General features: G+C 43.9%; 1 protein-coding gene across 4 annotated transcripts; it reads right to left on the bottom strand.

Annotated features, from left to right (window-relative positions):
* Positions 1 to 1,162: 1,162 nt before the first annotated feature.
* Positions 1,163 to 8,818, bottom strand: ZBTB18 (zinc finger and BTB domain containing 18). 4 transcript variants are annotated; one of them, XM_032102648.1, is made up of 3 exons: positions 8,519 to 8,639; positions 7,095 to 7,178; positions 1,163 to 4,983 (listed from the first exon to the last, which is right to left on the bottom strand). In XM_032102648.1, exons 2-3 carry the CDS (start codon positions 7,105 to 7,107, stop codon positions 3,401 to 3,403), a joined length of 1,596 nt encoding a protein of 531 aa, XP_031958539.1. In that variant the 5' UTR covers positions 7,108 to 7,178; positions 8,519 to 8,639; the 3' UTR covers positions 1,163 to 3,400. The 4 variants fall into 4 exon arrangements, with proteins under 4 accessions (XP_031958539.1, XP_031958540.1, XP_031958538.1 ...); XM_032102649.1 differs by lacking the exon at positions 7,095 to 7,178 and having other exon boundaries at positions 8,519 to 8,818; XM_032102647.1 differs by lacking the exon at positions 8,519 to 8,639 and having other exon boundaries at positions 7,095 to 7,668.
* Between the last annotated feature and the right edge of the window lie 8,429 nt (positions 8,819 to 17,247).

Genomic DNA, 17,247 nt, shown 5'->3' on the forward strand with positions numbered 1-17,247 from the left:
GAATTATTTTGTCACTAACAGCTAAGTTTTGTTTTCCCTTCCCTTCCGAAGAAGGACTCCTTCGAAGTCTAGTTTTATTTGAGAATCTACAATCCTTGAAAATCTTAATGTTGGTGAACAAGTGGTGAATCTGCCTGGAGCCACAGCCAAAGCTCATCAGCTGCACAGATTGCAGCACTGCAATATTAGCCGTTTTTCAGTCTTGACGATACTTAAAACCATCTTAACCACACATAATATTCTCCCATATGAAAGCCTACAGAAAAGGTCTGCTGCTAGAAAACAGAGTTCTATGCGACCGGAGATGCTAACACTGACAGAAGGAAATGTTTTCAAAATATCTCTACTAACACAAAAAACCCACACCGCAAACACAGCAAATGATGATTGAAAATTGTTATAAAGAATAAAACAGTGAAAAAGATAATTTTGGCTACATACAAATTACCACTGATGTAGGAAGATAAGCAGAATAGCTTAGGCACCGAGATTCACATGGTTGCTGCACAACTTCAGTTGTACCTGGGCAGATGATAAGTGTAATGAAACATTTAAATTAAGGTATTTTTCCCCCCATCAAATTGGTCCTGCTGTCTCTGTTCCAGCCTTCTAATTTAGCTCTACTTCCGTATTCCCATTGGGCTCCGCAGTGCTGGTCTCGTTCCTAGGATAGAGCAGCCTCAAACAGGAATTCTGGGTATATCCTGCAACAAGCATCTAAACCAGGTCTTTTTCAAAGGTTTTGCTAAGACTATTTTTTTTTTAGAGAAACATTTAGTCCATAAGAGAAATACCCAAAAGATTTAGGATTATTTCAATTTTCCTCTGTAGTCCAGACAGCTTTGATGTGTTACCAGTAGTTTGGACATTTTGACTGCCTACTGTAACACTGACAGCCAGTCACTACCCGGCCAATGCTTCAGATTAAGTTGTTGCCTTCTGCTCTACTGTTCTCAGAGAGACTGACACATAAGAGAGTGAGCCCAGGAGAGCTCCTTGGAGTGAAATTAAGCCTACAAAGGGAACTGTGTACCTGCACAGATATTTGCATGGTAGCAAAATTTCTGGAATTCAATAGATTGATTCTGCAAAAGCCTTTGGGGAAGTAAAAAATAATTAAAAAATACCTCTACAGAATGAGCGAGAGCTACACACAGAGAAATGCTTTCAAAACACAAGCATTTAATTTTTTTAAATGTTAAGTGAGATGTAAATATGTATGGTAGCAACAAAGTGCCCAAAAGCATACTGAAAACATATTCCATACACAGTTAGCAATAGAAGTCTGTACAAAAGTAATAAAGTTACACATTATAAAAAATACTCCATAACTATAATTTAAAAGAGGGAAAAAAGACAAGGGAATTGATTTCTCAGTTCATATAATTTATTGCAGTTAGCACACAGTTTAAAAATTCACCAACACACCAATAGTACAAAACTAAACAGCATTATAAGTTATTCCCTCCTCAGGAAAATAAAACATACTATGATTGTCAAAGCTAGATGTCAGTCTAAGTTTTAGAACAAAAGAAGAATGTGAAACTAAGGAAAGGAAAAAAGCAATCACTCACGAGGACCACAAAAAAATCCAAGAGAAAGTCCATTTTCCTCAGACACTGATTGTCTTTTCTAAATTAAGAAAAGAATGTAGTTTTAAACCTAGAAACTATTCAAGTAACTAAAGATAACGCTCCAAGGCCATTTTCACAGCTTTTTTTTTGTTTTAAATGCCATTACAGCCAAATTAACACACATTTGACCAAATATTTCCAAAACAGTCCAGCAATACACAATGGAGTTTTCCATTCAGTATCTTAAGCACAAAAATAGGCTATGTTTACAGTAGTTAAGGCGATCAAATTTTAAACAAAAGCAGAGGAAAAAAAAAAGGAAAAAAAAAAAAGGAAAAAACAGCAAACGTTTTCCATGCTACTCCCATAGACCTTATTTGTAAGTGCAAGACAGGAAAACAAACACTGTGCAAAATGCTTTTGACCTGCGTGTTGGTCATTAAAACCACACGTCAGGCTGCAGTCTCTGCTGCTTGGATACGCATAGTCCTTCCCCGGCCCCCCCCTGTCACTCAGGCCTGCCCAGGCCTTTCAGCCCGGGGCTTTTTTTTGCTTTTTTTTTCAGTCCACAGCCTCTTTTCAACGGGGGGAAAAAAAAAGAACGACCTATTGTGGTGGAGTGGTGCAGCAGGAATCCTACAAATGCTCATCTGGGGAAATGGACGCACCTCAGTTGGAGCTGGCGTGGGGTCTGTGCAATTAGAAGGGGTCTGGGGTTAGTAAATGCACACCGCACATGCAAATCTCGAAGCCTGGTTGTAAACATTCAATTTTTTTTCCTTGTTAACGTAGCTAAATCGGCGACTCGTAGCTTAAGTTCTTCTCAACTTAAAGACAGTGGGAAAGTAAATTTAAATTAGATAAAATAAAAACAGTGCATTTCTTGTCTTCATAACACTGGCATTTTCAACGGTGTCAGGTTTTTTTCCTAAGGAAATTAAATAATTTTCAACTCACTCGTTAAAGTTATACAATGCAAACAAAGACAAAAATATACTGAAAATCATGCATTTCTGTAGCGTTAATATTTACTTTTCAAGACTCAACTAAGAGCATCAACACAACCTGCCAAGTTCTTTGATACCTCCCCCCGGCCCATGTAATCAATTACAGTATACAATAACAGTAATTCACATTTTTTAAACACACAGTTCATCACTGCTGAAGCTGCAATATCCTTTTTCATCCCAAGCAAACCTTCACGTAAGACAGAGTCCCAGTGATCCCAGTGTACTCTCAGGGTTTTTGTTTTATGTTTTTGTGTTGGTTTTTTTGTGGTTTTTTTTCCAGTGGGAACTGTCAGAAATCCAGAAGTTGCCATAATAAGTTTTAAGTCAACCGCTTGTTTAAAAATAGATAATCCAGCATTTCAGAAATTTTCCATTTGGGTCTAAAAGCATTCAGGTTTCCAACAGCTAGAAAGGACTCATGCAATTATAGAAATGTAAAGGAACTGACAAAATTGGGAGAGGATTTCTACATTCAGATTTTAAGAGGGAAAAAGATCAAGAGTTTAAAAGAACGCAGTGTTTTGGGGAGAATAAAGCCACATCCAAATTTTTTGAATTGGAGATTCCTTAGAAGTAAAGTATCCGCTGGCTTCTATTCCAAAAAGGGGGAAAAATACGCTCCGCAATTAGTTACTTTGTCGGATTACCTCTACAGTTCATTTTTACTGGAGTGCTAAATTAGTGAAATATTCATGCTGCCTTAAAGTGCAAAAACAAGCTAATAGCCAAACTTTCAGTTCAAGGAAACAAGATTGCTTTTAGACTGTACCACAACTATATAGATTTATATATATATTATTTATATATATAAAAATTTTATTTCCAAAGTTCTTGTGAGCTATCTTCTAAGGTCCAGTCTCTGACAGTAGGTAAGCTCAGTGCTTCGCTTTTGACAGACAATGAGTTCACCAACTCACAGTGAAACTTCCGAATGTGTCTGTAAAGGTCTCCGGACTGTGTGAACCTGCGTTCACACCACTTACAAGCATGAGGCTTCTCCCGCGTGTGAACCACTGCGTGGCGGCTCAGGTTGTGGGAGTACTGGAAGCTCTTCCCACACTGGGTGCAAGTGTAGGGCTTTTCACCTGAATGAGTCCTCTCATGACGTTTCAAGGTGTACATGCAAGAAAAAGTCTTACCACACAAGGAGCAGGTCGGGACATTGACATCAGTAGCAGGCTTGCTGCGGATCCCGTCCTGCTCTCGAAAGTGCGTGCTTAAATGAATTTGCAGGATGTGGGGACTAGGAAAGACCTTGTTGCAGAGAGGACACATGAAAATTTGGCCGGCGGGGCTAAGTATGTTTGACACGTAAGGGAGCAAGCTGCTGTCCATGTTTCCCTCCACCTGGACTCTCTCATTCTCTGGAGTTATCATTTCATCATCGCTTGCCTTGTCCTCTCTATCTAGCTCCCTCAAGACCGAATCTTCCCTCATCGGAGCCAGGTGGGCCGGCTCGTACTGTACCCTGTTATTAGTGCTCACACTTTCCTTCACAGTGCTATGTTCCATATCATAGTCATTAGTGCCAACATCACTCTCATCACAGGAAGCCTCTTTCTCCACCTTCACCTGAACCAGGCTGTTTCTAAGCATGTCCTGCGAAGAGAAATAAGAACTGTTCAAATTTTCAACTCCTGAAAGGCTGGACTTGACAGACAGGTCCAGCACGCAGTCAACATCTGCTGAATCCCTCACGGAGGTGACAGACCTCTGGGACAAAGACTCTGTTGAGCTGCAGGGGCTGGCTACTGTTTTTCCAGCTGCTGCTGTGTGCGTCTCTGCCTCTCCGCCAGTCTGGGGAATGCCTGCTGAGTCTGAGGGCAATCTCATCCACATGTTCCCAGGCTCAGCCGCCAAGTCCCTTTTGCTAGGCAGGATGTTCAATTTTTCATCTTCTCCGTCGTCTTCATCGCTGGGCAAGTCTCCTGGCATGTGGCTGCTGCCGTCGGAGAGGCTCTCCACTTTGTCTGAACAACTTGAGGCGTCTTCCTCCTTTTTTGTACTGTCTGCCTCCGTGGTTGCTTTCTCTTTCAGCTTCTTTTTGCAGACTTTGACAATGTCATACATGTGGAGATAACTGGCAGCTGCTAGCACGTCTTCAATGGGCAAGTCTTTGAACTGGAGCTTTCCTTCGTACATGAATTCAAGCAGGAGAGCGAAAGCTGGGGCTGTAACAATGTCGCTGTTCAGATGAACAATGTCCCTTTTGTCCAGCTGGTCCTTGTAAAAGAGGTGGAAATACATGCTGCATGAAGCCAGTACAGCTCTGTGCGCTCGGAACTGGGCATCTCCTACCAGAACAGTGCAATCACAAAGAAAACCCTGATGTCTCTGCTCACTCAGACACTGTAGCAAATGTCTACTGTGGTCAGGAAACTCCATACTGTCTTCATAACCTATAAGCAACAAGATTTTTGAAAATTAAATGTAGGTCAGAATCACAGAACTTATGAATCCAAGTAATTCCACTCTAAAAACCTTGTATTTATACTGCAGGAATTCTGGTACTGACACCACGCAAAGATTATTTACCACGAATGTACAATGGCAACTCTTTCCCCGACTGACCACTACAGTTCTGATTTCCTTTCTGTGGTAAATAAGCTGGTTTAGTGAGCGCGTAGGTACATCTGCAATTTTTTTTTTGAAGTATCACTGCTGTTCATAAAATCTGTTCAACAGTTTGGTTTTTTTTTTTTTAAGAGAACTTCCTCCAGATTAAGTCCCTTGGAGGGCAGATCAAAAAAAAAAAAAAATTTTTTTTTAAACACTAAGTTTGAGAGATCACAGAAGTGGCAGAAAAAAATACCAGATCATCTACCTTCTTTTGAAAGTTAAATTGTAGTAAGAGGAGAGGTTCTCACATGAAGAGATGTTAATATACCCAAATCTGACGGTCTAACATTCATAAACCACAAAAACTATTTACATGTGTCAATTTATATCAACAGCAAAAATGGACATTTTTACAAATTTAGTTCATGTGGTTTTCTTCTTGTAGTAAGTACAGGTTTTTTTTAAGGTTTTAAACCTTTTCCATACTGTACAATAGAACATGATCGTTTTTTGCCAACATGCAGAATATACAAAAGAAAGCTAACAACCAAAATGCCAATGAGCACCACTTCCCCAGTGCAGAAGGACAGAAATTTCCCTCCCCTCCCACACCAGGCAGAGTTAACAGTACTAAGCTTTAAAAAAAAAAAAAAAAAAAAAAAGTCATTCAACCATTCAACTTGAGCATGTATCCAGGTTTAAAAAGAGTATCCCAAGTATGTTCTTACCCAAGTGGTTTTTTATTTGCCTTCCTTGATGATAAAGGCAAAATAAACTTAAAAAAGAAGTAAAGAAGTCAAAACTCAATGGAAAGTAAAATCGTTTAAAAAACCTATGTTAATCTATTCTTCTGTGATTGATAGCAATGGTCTCCCAAACCATCTAAGCAGATCGTGACTCTCCAGGCTGGCAGATATTATTGAAAAACCCTCATCCCTTGCAAACCAAGATGTACTAAAACTTACAACACAACCCCTACTATATTCTGTAAAATACCATTGCTAGAGTAAAGCATGAAGATTTACAATACAATCACTTTAAGTGCCCCACAGCCAACATCAATCCTAATCCTTAAGAGGGCTAAAAATAAAGATTGGAGGGCAGCTCACAAGGTAGCTGTGATCAAATTAGGAGGCTGAAAGGACAGAGAGGGACGAAGAAGGAAGCTTATAAACATCTGATCCAGCTGACTGTGGCCATATGGCAGCTGCTGCCCAGATAAAGAGATTAAGAATAGAGGAGTGCGATTACAGCTGTCTGGCCAATTCAGGCAGCTCAAATCTACAAGTTCTAAATTAGTCACAAATACAAAAACTCCTTCAAATAATTATTGTTACGCTAAATAAAAGATTTCAAATGCTACATGCAAGGAAGAAAAGAGGAAACCAGTCAAGCCATTCTCCGGGGTACAAAAGTTTTTAAACACATAACTGATTTCTATCTTTCAGAAGCACTACAGCTGTATGCTACTACATTTCTGAGCTGCTGGATATTTAATCATGAAGTTTAATGAAAGACTTCCCTACAAACACATTTTAGCCAGGAAGGTCCTTTTGTAAAAACGAACACTCTCGTATATTTCACTAAAACCCCTGTGAAGTCATTTAAAAGATGCAAGACAAGAACATAAAGCAAAACTCTCTTTAGGCTTGCCACTAAATCCATTGCAGTTTTGGTCTCAGAAATTAAGAATGAACTTGCTCTCTCCTTCTTCCAAATCAAGACATTCCCACAATATGCATTAAAGTTAATGCTAACAATGTGCCCAAGAACTGATACTCTCCAACTGTAGCCCAAGCCTTTTGACTAAGTCCACTTATCTATTTAATACTCAATTTCATATATTACCTCTAAACTTGGTTAGAAAAGTAATGTGATTTTTTTTTCTAAAATTCAATAAACAACACACCAAAACAGAAATATGCTGTATCTAATCTATTGCTACTCCTACCTTTAGTACACATAAACCTGATTAAGTCCTTTCCTCTGAGTCTTGCTGGCTCCAGGTCTGTTAGATCGGTGGAAAAAAAGCAGACTAGGAGAGACAGATGCAAAGTGGAGATGATGTTAGAGAGGAATGAGATACCTTCTCCACACACAGATCTGCACACACTAACTCCCTGTCTGTGTGTTAGAATAAAAGGCTGAGGGATGGCAGGCTGTCAGCTGCTCTGACATCATGTTCAGATGGAAATGCTACCTCCAGCTGTGCTCCTTTTAATGCCATATGCTACTCCTCTACACTCCTGCCACCAGCTTTTTCTTAGGAGAACTTTTCTCTTCTGTTAGTATAAACAAAATACTTCAAAGTCTCTTTTTTTCAAACTTTCTAACAGGGAGGAAAAAAAAAAAAAAAGAAAATCCTAAACATATGGGGCTCTACTGTATGTGCAGCATAGCAACACTTCTGCCTTAACTTGGAGGACCGCTTTATGTGCTGACAGCGTACCCCAGCCACGGGGTTACCCCAGAAAGCCACACCGGCTCGGTTTTACTGAGCCCAGGGGTTCATTTAAAAGCAGAAATTAACCGGACCTATTTACCACCTCACAGCTCCCCGCTCCGCCGCCGGTCCTTTCAGTTCCAGCGTTTAAGACAGCGCAAGTGACACCGAGCACCAACTCCGGCTCCTTTCGAGCCGCGGAGCAGCTCCCCTGGCCGGGGCACTACAGCGAGCGCTCGGCTCGGCTCGGCTCCTACACCGCTCTTCCCGCGGGGGCTGGGGCTGCCCAGCTATTTGACCGCGGCGGCCCCGGGACGCGGGTCCCGGGCCCCGCAGGCTCCGAGCGGCCCCCCCGCCCGAGCGGGAGCCCCGAGCCGCGCCGGCCCCCCCGGTGACACTCATGCGTGTACCCAGCGGGGCGGGTCACCTGCCCGCTGCCGGGCGGGGACAGCCCGCCGCCCCCCGGGACGGGACGGGACGGGCGGGGAGGCGGCAGCGACGGCGCGCAGCAAGTTCCCGGCGGGCCCGGCCCCGCCATCCCCGCCGGGCAGCGGCAACTTTTGGCCGGGGCTGTGTGTGTCCCCCCCCCCGGCCCGACACTCCCGGCCGAGGCCCTGGTCCCGCGGGCAGCGCCGCCCCCGCCCGGGGCCGGGCCGTGGCCGGGCGCGCCGGCAGCCGCCCCGCGGGGAAGGAAGCAGCTGCCCGGCGCGCAGGAAAAGCCGCCCCCGGGTCACGGCGGCAACAAAAGAAAAGTAACCGGGAGCGTCGCCGGGGCGGCCGGTCCCGCCGCCCGGGGAGCGCTGCCCCCGCCCCTCCGCCCACCCCCAGCCGGACCCGCCGCCAACTCCGCCCGCCCGCGGGGCCGCAGCGGGGCCGCAGCGGCCCCGGCCCCGGCGCGGCGGGTGTGTGGGGATGGGGGCAGCGGGACTCACACTGCGCGGCGGCCCGAAGTCCCCGCGCTCCCGCCGCCGCCGCCGCCGCCCGCCGGCTTCTCTTCGCTCACTTGCCGCTCCGGGATCGTGCCTCGCCCCCCGCCCGCCCCCCGCACCCGCTGGCCGCCGCCCCCCCCGGGCTCCCCCCTGCCGGCGGCTGAGGAGCGAGCGGGGCAGCCGGCGGAGCGAAGCGGGCCCCGCGCTCAGCGGCTCCCCATGGCACCGGCGGGGCGCGGGGGCGGGCGGGGACCGGGGGCGGGCGGGGGCGCGGGGCGCTCGCGCGGCGGCGGCGGCACAGCCGGGCCCGGCTGCGGCAGACAGATGTTCGCCCCCTCCCTCCCCGCTCCCCACTTCGGACTCCGCTCCCTGACTGACAGCGCGGCCCGCCCGCGCCGCCGCCGCCGCCAACCGCCGCGGCGCCCCGGCGCTGACTGACGGGCCGCGGCGGCCGCCGATTGGAGGAGGGCGGCCCGGGAAGGCCGGCGGCGCCGCCAATCGCGGAGCGCGGACGGGCAGAGGGGGCGTGACCCGGCGGGGAGCCGAGGCGGAAGGGGGCGGGGCCGCGCGGGGCCCGGGGCGGGGCGAGCGGCGCGGGGCGGGGCCGGCGGGGCGGGGCGGCGGCGGGCGGCGCGGTGCATGGCGGGACGGCGGCAGGTGCGGCGCAGCCCGGGAGGCCCCGGCGCGGCGGGAGCGCTGCGGGAGCGGTGCGGGGTGCGCTCCTGCAGCCTCGGGTGCTCCCGCAGCCTCGTCTGGCCGCCCGGGCGCTGCCGTCCGCCTCGGGGCTGGTCGGCGTGAAGAGCGTGCTATGAAGTGCTGAGACCATGCAGTCATTAGGGGCAAGAGCATTACTAGTGTATTGTGCAGGGTTATATGTATGCTGTGTATGTATATAATCTATATAGTGCATATTGGAGTGTTGTCTTAAGACCCGAGAGGTATCACTTGCCCCTACTAAGAGCACACAGTCGACTAAGATAAGGAAACTTTTTGCCAAAATTCACCGAAGGATCCGTATCTAAGAGAAACTGCAGTTACTGGTGCTTGGTAACTTTGCAGAAGTTGACTGCAGGAACATCTGGATTAATATGTCACAAGGATGCCGATGGATGCTGCTGCAAGATGTACAAAGATAGAGTAGCTTTGCCGTACCACATTTATGATTGGATAATTAGAAATAAGCACCAGTGGGTAATTAGGTGGTTCATATCATACCCTTGTGTAAAAGCCCTAAAGCAAAATCTCAGGGGTGTGCTGGGTTTGGCTGGGGCACTTCAGATGCAAGAATAAATATTTATGTTTGTAATTCTGTGGTTTGTGTACTAGCCTCTCTCCTTGATTGGCACCAGCCAGCTGTGAATTCATAACAAGAGTGCAAGTGCTTTGGTTTCTCTCTTCTAAGGAAGCGCTCTGCCCTGAGCTTCCACCTCAAGCGTTGAATTACTGTGGGCAGTCTTTGTGCTGCCCGCCGTGGTGGGGCAGATTTCGAGGAGCAGTGCCAGCAGGCTGGCATCGCTTGGAATGTGTGTGTGCCCAGGTCTGCGCGCTCCTGGGCGGCGCTGGGAAGGCCAGTGCCTGAGGGCAAGGGAGCTCTCCAGACCTCATCATGGTTCACAGGCAGATTGAGGTCAACGGCTTAATGGCGGGTTAGGATAGGGCAGTGGAGGCCAGGTTTGAAGGGCTAAGGTCTTCCTTAGGAAAGGACTAATCCAAGGAGATGTGGCTATTTCCCCACCTCCCCTTCGGTTTCAGGTAAAGAGGTAATATAGGGAAGTATTTTAAAGAAAACAACGATCACCAACAGAGACTTGGAGTTAAAGAGAAAGAACTCAGTTATGTATTAATAACCAAAATTGATTGAGTAGATATAAAAGCTGAGAGCATGTACTCTGTCTTTTCAGTAATATGAAACTGCTATAAAGAAACATACTGGATTCTAGCTGTGCCTAATTGCTTTGACAGCACTGCTATGCATACAACACAGCAGCTAGCATCTAGGTGTCCATATGCTTCAAGCATTACATACGTATATGAAAATATAAAATATATGTGTGTACAAAAGAAAACACTTTTCTCTCCATCCTTCAGTGCTTCAATTGCTCACACTAGGTGTGGAATTTTTTAATTATTGACTTTCAGTCCCTCTTAAGTACTGATACAATTCCATCAGTAAGAGTTTGGGTATTCTTTCCATTGGCATCCTGTTCCATATTTCATTATAGCTGGAACTTGGTAAGGTTTTGTCCCTGTCTTCAGGATACAGCAGCTAAAATGCTGACTCTTCATGTTTCCTGATTGTTTCCTCAGTGCTAATAATCACTTCATCTGAGAAAAATCAGTACTGTATTCCCTGCTGTCTGTCATTTCTTGAACATCTTCCCTGTAACGACTAAACTGCTTTTTCTTTCAATTCCAAAAATAAATGTTGGAAGTATTTTAACAGGAAATACTTTTGAACATAGTTCTAAAGTTTAGGGTTTTTTTTTTTTTTTTAATGTAAAATATACAAATAACTTATGCAGTTATATATATTTGAACTATCAGTGAATGTGCCTGAAATGATTACATTAACTGTGTTGTCCTAGGTCTCTAAACTTCATGCTGCCTCTTGCTTCCTAGTGTAAGCTATCTCACCAGCTGCTCCAGGGTGGTTAGTGAGACCTCAGTTTGTGAATATTTACTTATACAAGTACAACTTTAATGAGGGAGGCAGTTTAGTTATTTTCGTAATACAAAACTCTTTGAAAAATGAGTCTGCTTGATGTCAAATAAATGGAAGAATTTATTTGCTAGAGGGCATTTAGCAAATGGACTTTCTCAGATCCTTACAGACTTTTACAGGACCTGAAATTTAAAAATAAACGTTAAATTTAATTTAATTTAATTTAATCACTGTTTGTACATTCTGTTAATTTATTATTTCTTCCTTATATACAAGAACTTGCCTCCTTATGTTGTTAGATGTACTGAGAGAAAAATTACTGTCATTCATCTAGTATTTACAATGCTGACTCCTAATTAAATCAAGTTGTGTTTTCTTTTCCATTCTATCACTTGGCTATATAACCTCCAGCAAATCTTTTTGTCTTTTTTGTGAATTCATACTGGTTCACCCTGGGGCTGCAGGTTATTTCTTACTACAGTTATATTTAAGAGAATGATCTGCAATTACCATTTATACAGCTATTATAATAAAACACTTTTTTTACTATTTCTAAATAGGAGATGAAGAGAAACAGAGAAAAAGTGAGTGTAGGTAACTCTTTAAGATTAAAAATCTTTTTTGGCAGTGAGTAAGACTTCATTGATTTAAACCTGGAACCATTGACATTTGTCTGGGATTTTTTTTTAATGTGAAAGGAGCTCTAATTTTTTAAAAAAGTACTTAGTGAGGTTTAAAGACTTAGCATTATACTAAATATAGAAACAAGATGATAGCATATTAAAGAAAAAACCTACAGAGGGAAAACTCACAAATACCCAATAGTCCAGTTGATCCTCTATTAGAAAAAATAATATAAGACAGGCATTCCATTGGAAGGGATGGTGAAGCCTTGTTGTAAAGGGACGTAAACATCTGGCAGTACACCTGGTCTCTACACATATTTATAAATCACCTCAGGCGTCCCAAGATACTGTAAAGAACACACACAAGAAAATTGAACTAAGAGCATTCATAAGCCAAGGAAAATAAAAATTATCTCAATATAGCATGGAAAGAAATAAGTCTCATTTACTTCACAAACACAGTTTGGAAAGACATGATGCAATTTTGCACTTCTTGCACCTTTTCACTTGCTGACATTCATTTATATCCTCCAGGCAACAAGGAGGCCTGAAGGCCTTTGGCTCATAACCAATGCTGACGTTGCAGCGTGGAGCGCCTGCAGCTTGGGCAGAGCCTCCTGGCTTTTGCCTCTGATCTGAGAACATCGAGGTTTCCTGGTGTCTTTTCTAACACAGTTTGTGTGGTGAATCTCCCAATATGGTTTGTTGCTGCTCAAGGTTCATTAATACGTAGTGAGCTGCTTTGCAGATGCCAGCTTTGCCTGCTAGCCTTAAAAGTGTTTGTTGCATTTGTTTCTGGAGCTTGAATGGAGCTATGTGCTCTTGGAAACTCTTCTTGAGGACAGTCCAGCAGAAGAGCCCAAGCTGACAAGGGTCAAAGTGCCTGTGTGACATTTGGGTCCAGAGCAATAGATTTAGATGCTAACACAACACAGCTATACTGCAGAACCAGATGAAAATCTAGTCCTTAATACTTTCTTATACCTACTGTAACACAGTTTTCTACATTTTCCTCAAACTGTAGAATAGTGCTGTGCTAATTACAGTACATTCCATTCATTTTGTTCTCCATGGTGAAAAAGCAATTGACAATGGAAACAGCTTATCTGCCACCAAGTATCCCGGGTTTATGCCCTACAGGTTATTTCAAACCTTTTACTGTCACCCGTATGCATTGCTACTGTTTTCATTGATAGGACAATGGAAAGTGGGTACCCACTTGGTAAATTAAAACTCTCCCAGAAAGTTTTGATGAATAGGACTGGAGGTAAAGCAGAAAAAAAATCTCCAGTATTATGTACCCCGGAGAAGTGAAAATTAGGATTTATGATCATGGCACTCTTGTTTTGGTTTTTTTTTATTGTAGTGTAACTTAATTGATGACAATCTGGTTTTCAGAAAAATTAAAAATTAAGTAGTTTTTGAAGCTGCCATCACACTTGAGGTTTAGCTGATGTCGCCATGGAACAGAGTTTTCTCTCTGGGGAACCAGTGCTGAGGAAGTGCCAAGATAATATAATATAGCCTTTGCGTGAATTGGCTCTATGTGCATGTTACTGTGCCAGAGGCTGACTGGATCAGTAATTCTTATCTGCCCTAACTGTGCTGGATAAGCATCAGGATGTACTCATCTAAGAGCTTTTCTTACCATGTGGGCCAAAACCTCTTCTCTCATCTCAAATGCTCTCACATGCAGGAGAAGGAACGCCCTGCATTGAGGTTTGTCACCAAGGTGGCTGCTAACATTCACGCTGCAAGCTGAGGACAGACACCACTGATAAACTTTCTTTATGTCCAGCTGTTCTTTTCTGGAGCAAAGGTTTATCTAGTTTTAAGCTACAGCCTCTGCTTCACATGGGGATTATTACTGAGGGCAAGGGTTTCTTTGTGATGTTTCAAAACAATTTCAAGGCTCTGCATAAAAATTTGATTGTAAAGAGTGGAATTGGCCTTGTGGGTGGAGACGAGAACTGGAATTCAGTTGGATTTGTTTGTTGACTGTTAATGATATGCACACCATCACTGGAAGAAGAAATGTTTTCTTTCTAAAGACCTCTTCTTTTGGATACAAAGGCTCCAAATTTCCAGCCTAGGAACACCTGATTGCTGGATTCCAGTCTCCCACAACCCCAGCCAAACACAAACAGATGCTTAGTTCAGAGCAGAAGTACACCAGGAGCCACTGCGTGCTCACGAGAACACACAAGTATTATTCCAAAGATACATAACAAATGCAAAACTTCAAGTATAAATAGAAGAGAGACACAAGTAATGATACCCCGAAAGGAAGAGGATGGGAGTAGTGGTTAATTTGTGCTCTGAGCCCCTGCAGTGGCAGAGGTGTACTGGGTGGGACTGCTCAGAAGGCATCCAGATGTCTTCCTTTCACAAAACCTCCTGCGGTTCCTGCTGAGGTTGCATGGGTGCGACTAGTTATTGTAGTTGGATCAGTAATTCTGAGAAAGTTAGAAGGTGTGAAGCCATTTCAGCTATTGTGGTGCCCCACACCAATTCTGTAGGTCTGCCTTGTTCAGAAGTTAATAAATAAAATGGCAACTTAGTTTTATAAAACCACTGGTTTAATTTTTCTGTCTTTGTATGCTGAGTGTTGGTGTATGCTTCTGTGTATATTTGTGGGGTCCCCCTTCTACAAGGACATGCTGTAGAAACAAAATAAGGAATAGCCGCTATCCTATTGTTTCACTATATTTAAAGCAGACCTGAAAAATACAATGTTTAGCCAAAACTCTGTTAAATTTTCTTATGCTTTTTCTGTAATTTCTTTCCTATCATTACAGATTACAAAGACATTTATGCCTAAACAGAAGCTGTCTTCCTCCAATCAGCCTGCTCTTTCTGCTCAGTTCATTCACTAAATCATTTAATCACCCAAGGCCATATGTTACCATCTTGTGTAAAACGGGTGGAAGAGGAAAAAAAAATATGCAAAAATCTCTGCACAAGAGTGGGTGTCAGCATCCAGCATAGCTCCCACTAGGAAGCACGAAATATAAAATGTTATCACCAGTGAATGTGACTATGAAAATAAACCGAGACAGACAAAAGAAAGAGACAAGACATTGCAAAGGTGAAAAAGACAAGCTTTGAATATCAATTCTCGGTGGAAAAGTTATGGACTAAATGTTGCATGTTAGTCCACGTGCTCTTATTCTCAATATTCTGCCATTAATATAATGCTCTGCTGTAATTAACTTGAAAGCACGTTCACTCATGCTTACAGTCCTGTTTTTCTCATTGCATGAGTAAGACCCTGTCCCTGACCTGGTTCCATCTTCTCTCTCTCTGTGTACTGGTGCACATTTTGTCCCAGGTATTTTTGTGTGGAGTGCTTTTACCACTCGGCTTCAGCTGCTGTTCACTGTCATGATTACTTTGCATGGCTTTCTCTCTTGGCACATTTGCTGGGTGACAGACCCTCAGGAAACACATGACTTGGAGCAAGTTGTGGGGTATGTGCTCCTGTCAGGGAATGAGGAGGCTTGAGAGAAGTTAGAGGTGGCACATCTTTTATTTTTAAAGCAAGGGGACTTTTCAGTTTTGTGAAATGACCTGTAATCCACCCTTTCTTCCTATCTACAGGAAGCTATTATGTTTTTCCTTGCCTTTGAGCTTGTGACAGTGCTGCAGTTGGAGGTGGGAGAGCAGCTGATCAAAAAGCCACTACTGCTCTCCACTTGTAAAGACTCACAGGACAGGGGCATAACACTACAGACTGCAAAAGAAACCCCTTCTCTAAAATTGCACAAACCAGTCTATCCTAAGACTATGAAAGCATAAAAGATTATATTTTCATTTGCATGGTTTGCTGGTTTTTATTTGGCAGCTACAATAACAACAGGCTACAGTGAGCCCATAAAACAAAGTGAGAACAGCAGCTCATTTTTGTGGCAGAATGTAATGGCTATGGCTAAAGGGCTTGCATAATTCATCTTAAACCCTTATGCCTCTATTTATTGACTTTTAAATGAAAATTAAACTCTTTGAGCCATAAGGAGGCTTCTGGTATCTGAAATGGGATTTCGATGATGGTATTTTTATCTGACACTGCCAGCTGAAAGCTCCCATCAGGAAGCGTTTTGCTGGGAAGCCCCACGGCTGGGCAGGGCTGGGTCTCCCCTCCCCAGCCTGCTCTTGGTGTAGCACCAAGGCCCTTGAAGACCCAAGCTGGAGGGATTGACTGGTCCTGCCTGGGAGTCTGACCCAAGAGGTGGCAACCTTAAGTTGTGTTTCCATGATGGGAGGATGGTCATTGAGGTGGCAAGACAGTATTTACCACCTTGAAAAACTAAAAAGGTGAAGTAAAACTGAGGTTTCTGATTTCCTCAAAGGCAGCTTATTGTAATATCAGCTGTGATACCTTTCCTAATACACGAGACAAAAGATTAAGCTAACCATACTGTTAGGGTAGAAAAAGGATTTTTACTTCCCAGAGGCTTTTAGAAGGTTATTTTGTTTGTTTCTCAGATTTTTCTGCGATGCATCATTTCTCCCTCTTCTTTATTCTCCTGAAGATAGAGCAGACTCAGGAAGTGAATTGCTGCTTAGGGAAGTGTCCTGCCTCCAAGCTGACTTATATAGTAGGACATATGGCAGAAGTTATATTTGGACAGATGTGAACAAGTAGTCAGTAGATTTGATAAGATTCTTTATTTAAACTAACTTGCACAGTGTCACTGTTCTACCGTCTCTCTCTCCTTCTTCAATCTGATCTTTTGCTGGTTTCAAGAATTTTAAATATACATTACATCTAACTATTCTGTAAAGCTTTAAATGTGTTTAAGAGCATTCAATAATGTCAATAATGTCAGATTTTCTCCCCACTATGATTGGCAAATATCTGCTTTTGATGATAAATCAGGCACAGATGATACATTGTATAAGCTGCAAACCCCAAGTGATTAACCAGACAGCCAAGCTCAATGCAAACGATTCTCATTATTTGTTTAATTTGGCCCCTGATGCTTCTGTTCCACTGGTGTGGAGTTGAGGCACAAAGTAGTTCTGTACCTCTCAAGCATAATATAGCAATAAAATCTGAAGAAATAGGATTGAATGAATTTCAAGTGGTCATGTAATTCATCTCCCTGCCTGGATCACTGTCAGGATCATCTGTATCTGGGCTATTTCTGGCTAATGCTGGTCCATCCTGTTTTTGGAAATCTCCAGTGAAGGAGACCCCAACATCCACCCAGGCAATTGTTCCCACTTCTCCATTAGCCTTTCCAGAGATAATATTTTTCCTGGTGTCTTCTTGCAAGTATTGTTGTAAGAAGCTTCTTACTTCCGTCCTAGCCAGGGTGATCCTGCAGAAGAGTTTATTTCCTTTGCACATTAATAGCTCATGTACTGGAGGCCAGCCATCGTGCCTTGTCCAGCCTTGTCTTCTTTAGGTTAAACAGCCCTGCATGTTCCCTGTAGGTCAT

This window comes from Corvus moneduloides, chromosome 3, assembly GCF_009650955.1.
Source record: "Corvus moneduloides isolate bCorMon1 chromosome 3, bCorMon1.pri, whole genome shotgun sequence".
Classification (NCBI taxonomy): Eukaryota; Metazoa; Chordata; class Aves; order Passeriformes; family Corvidae; genus Corvus; species Corvus moneduloides.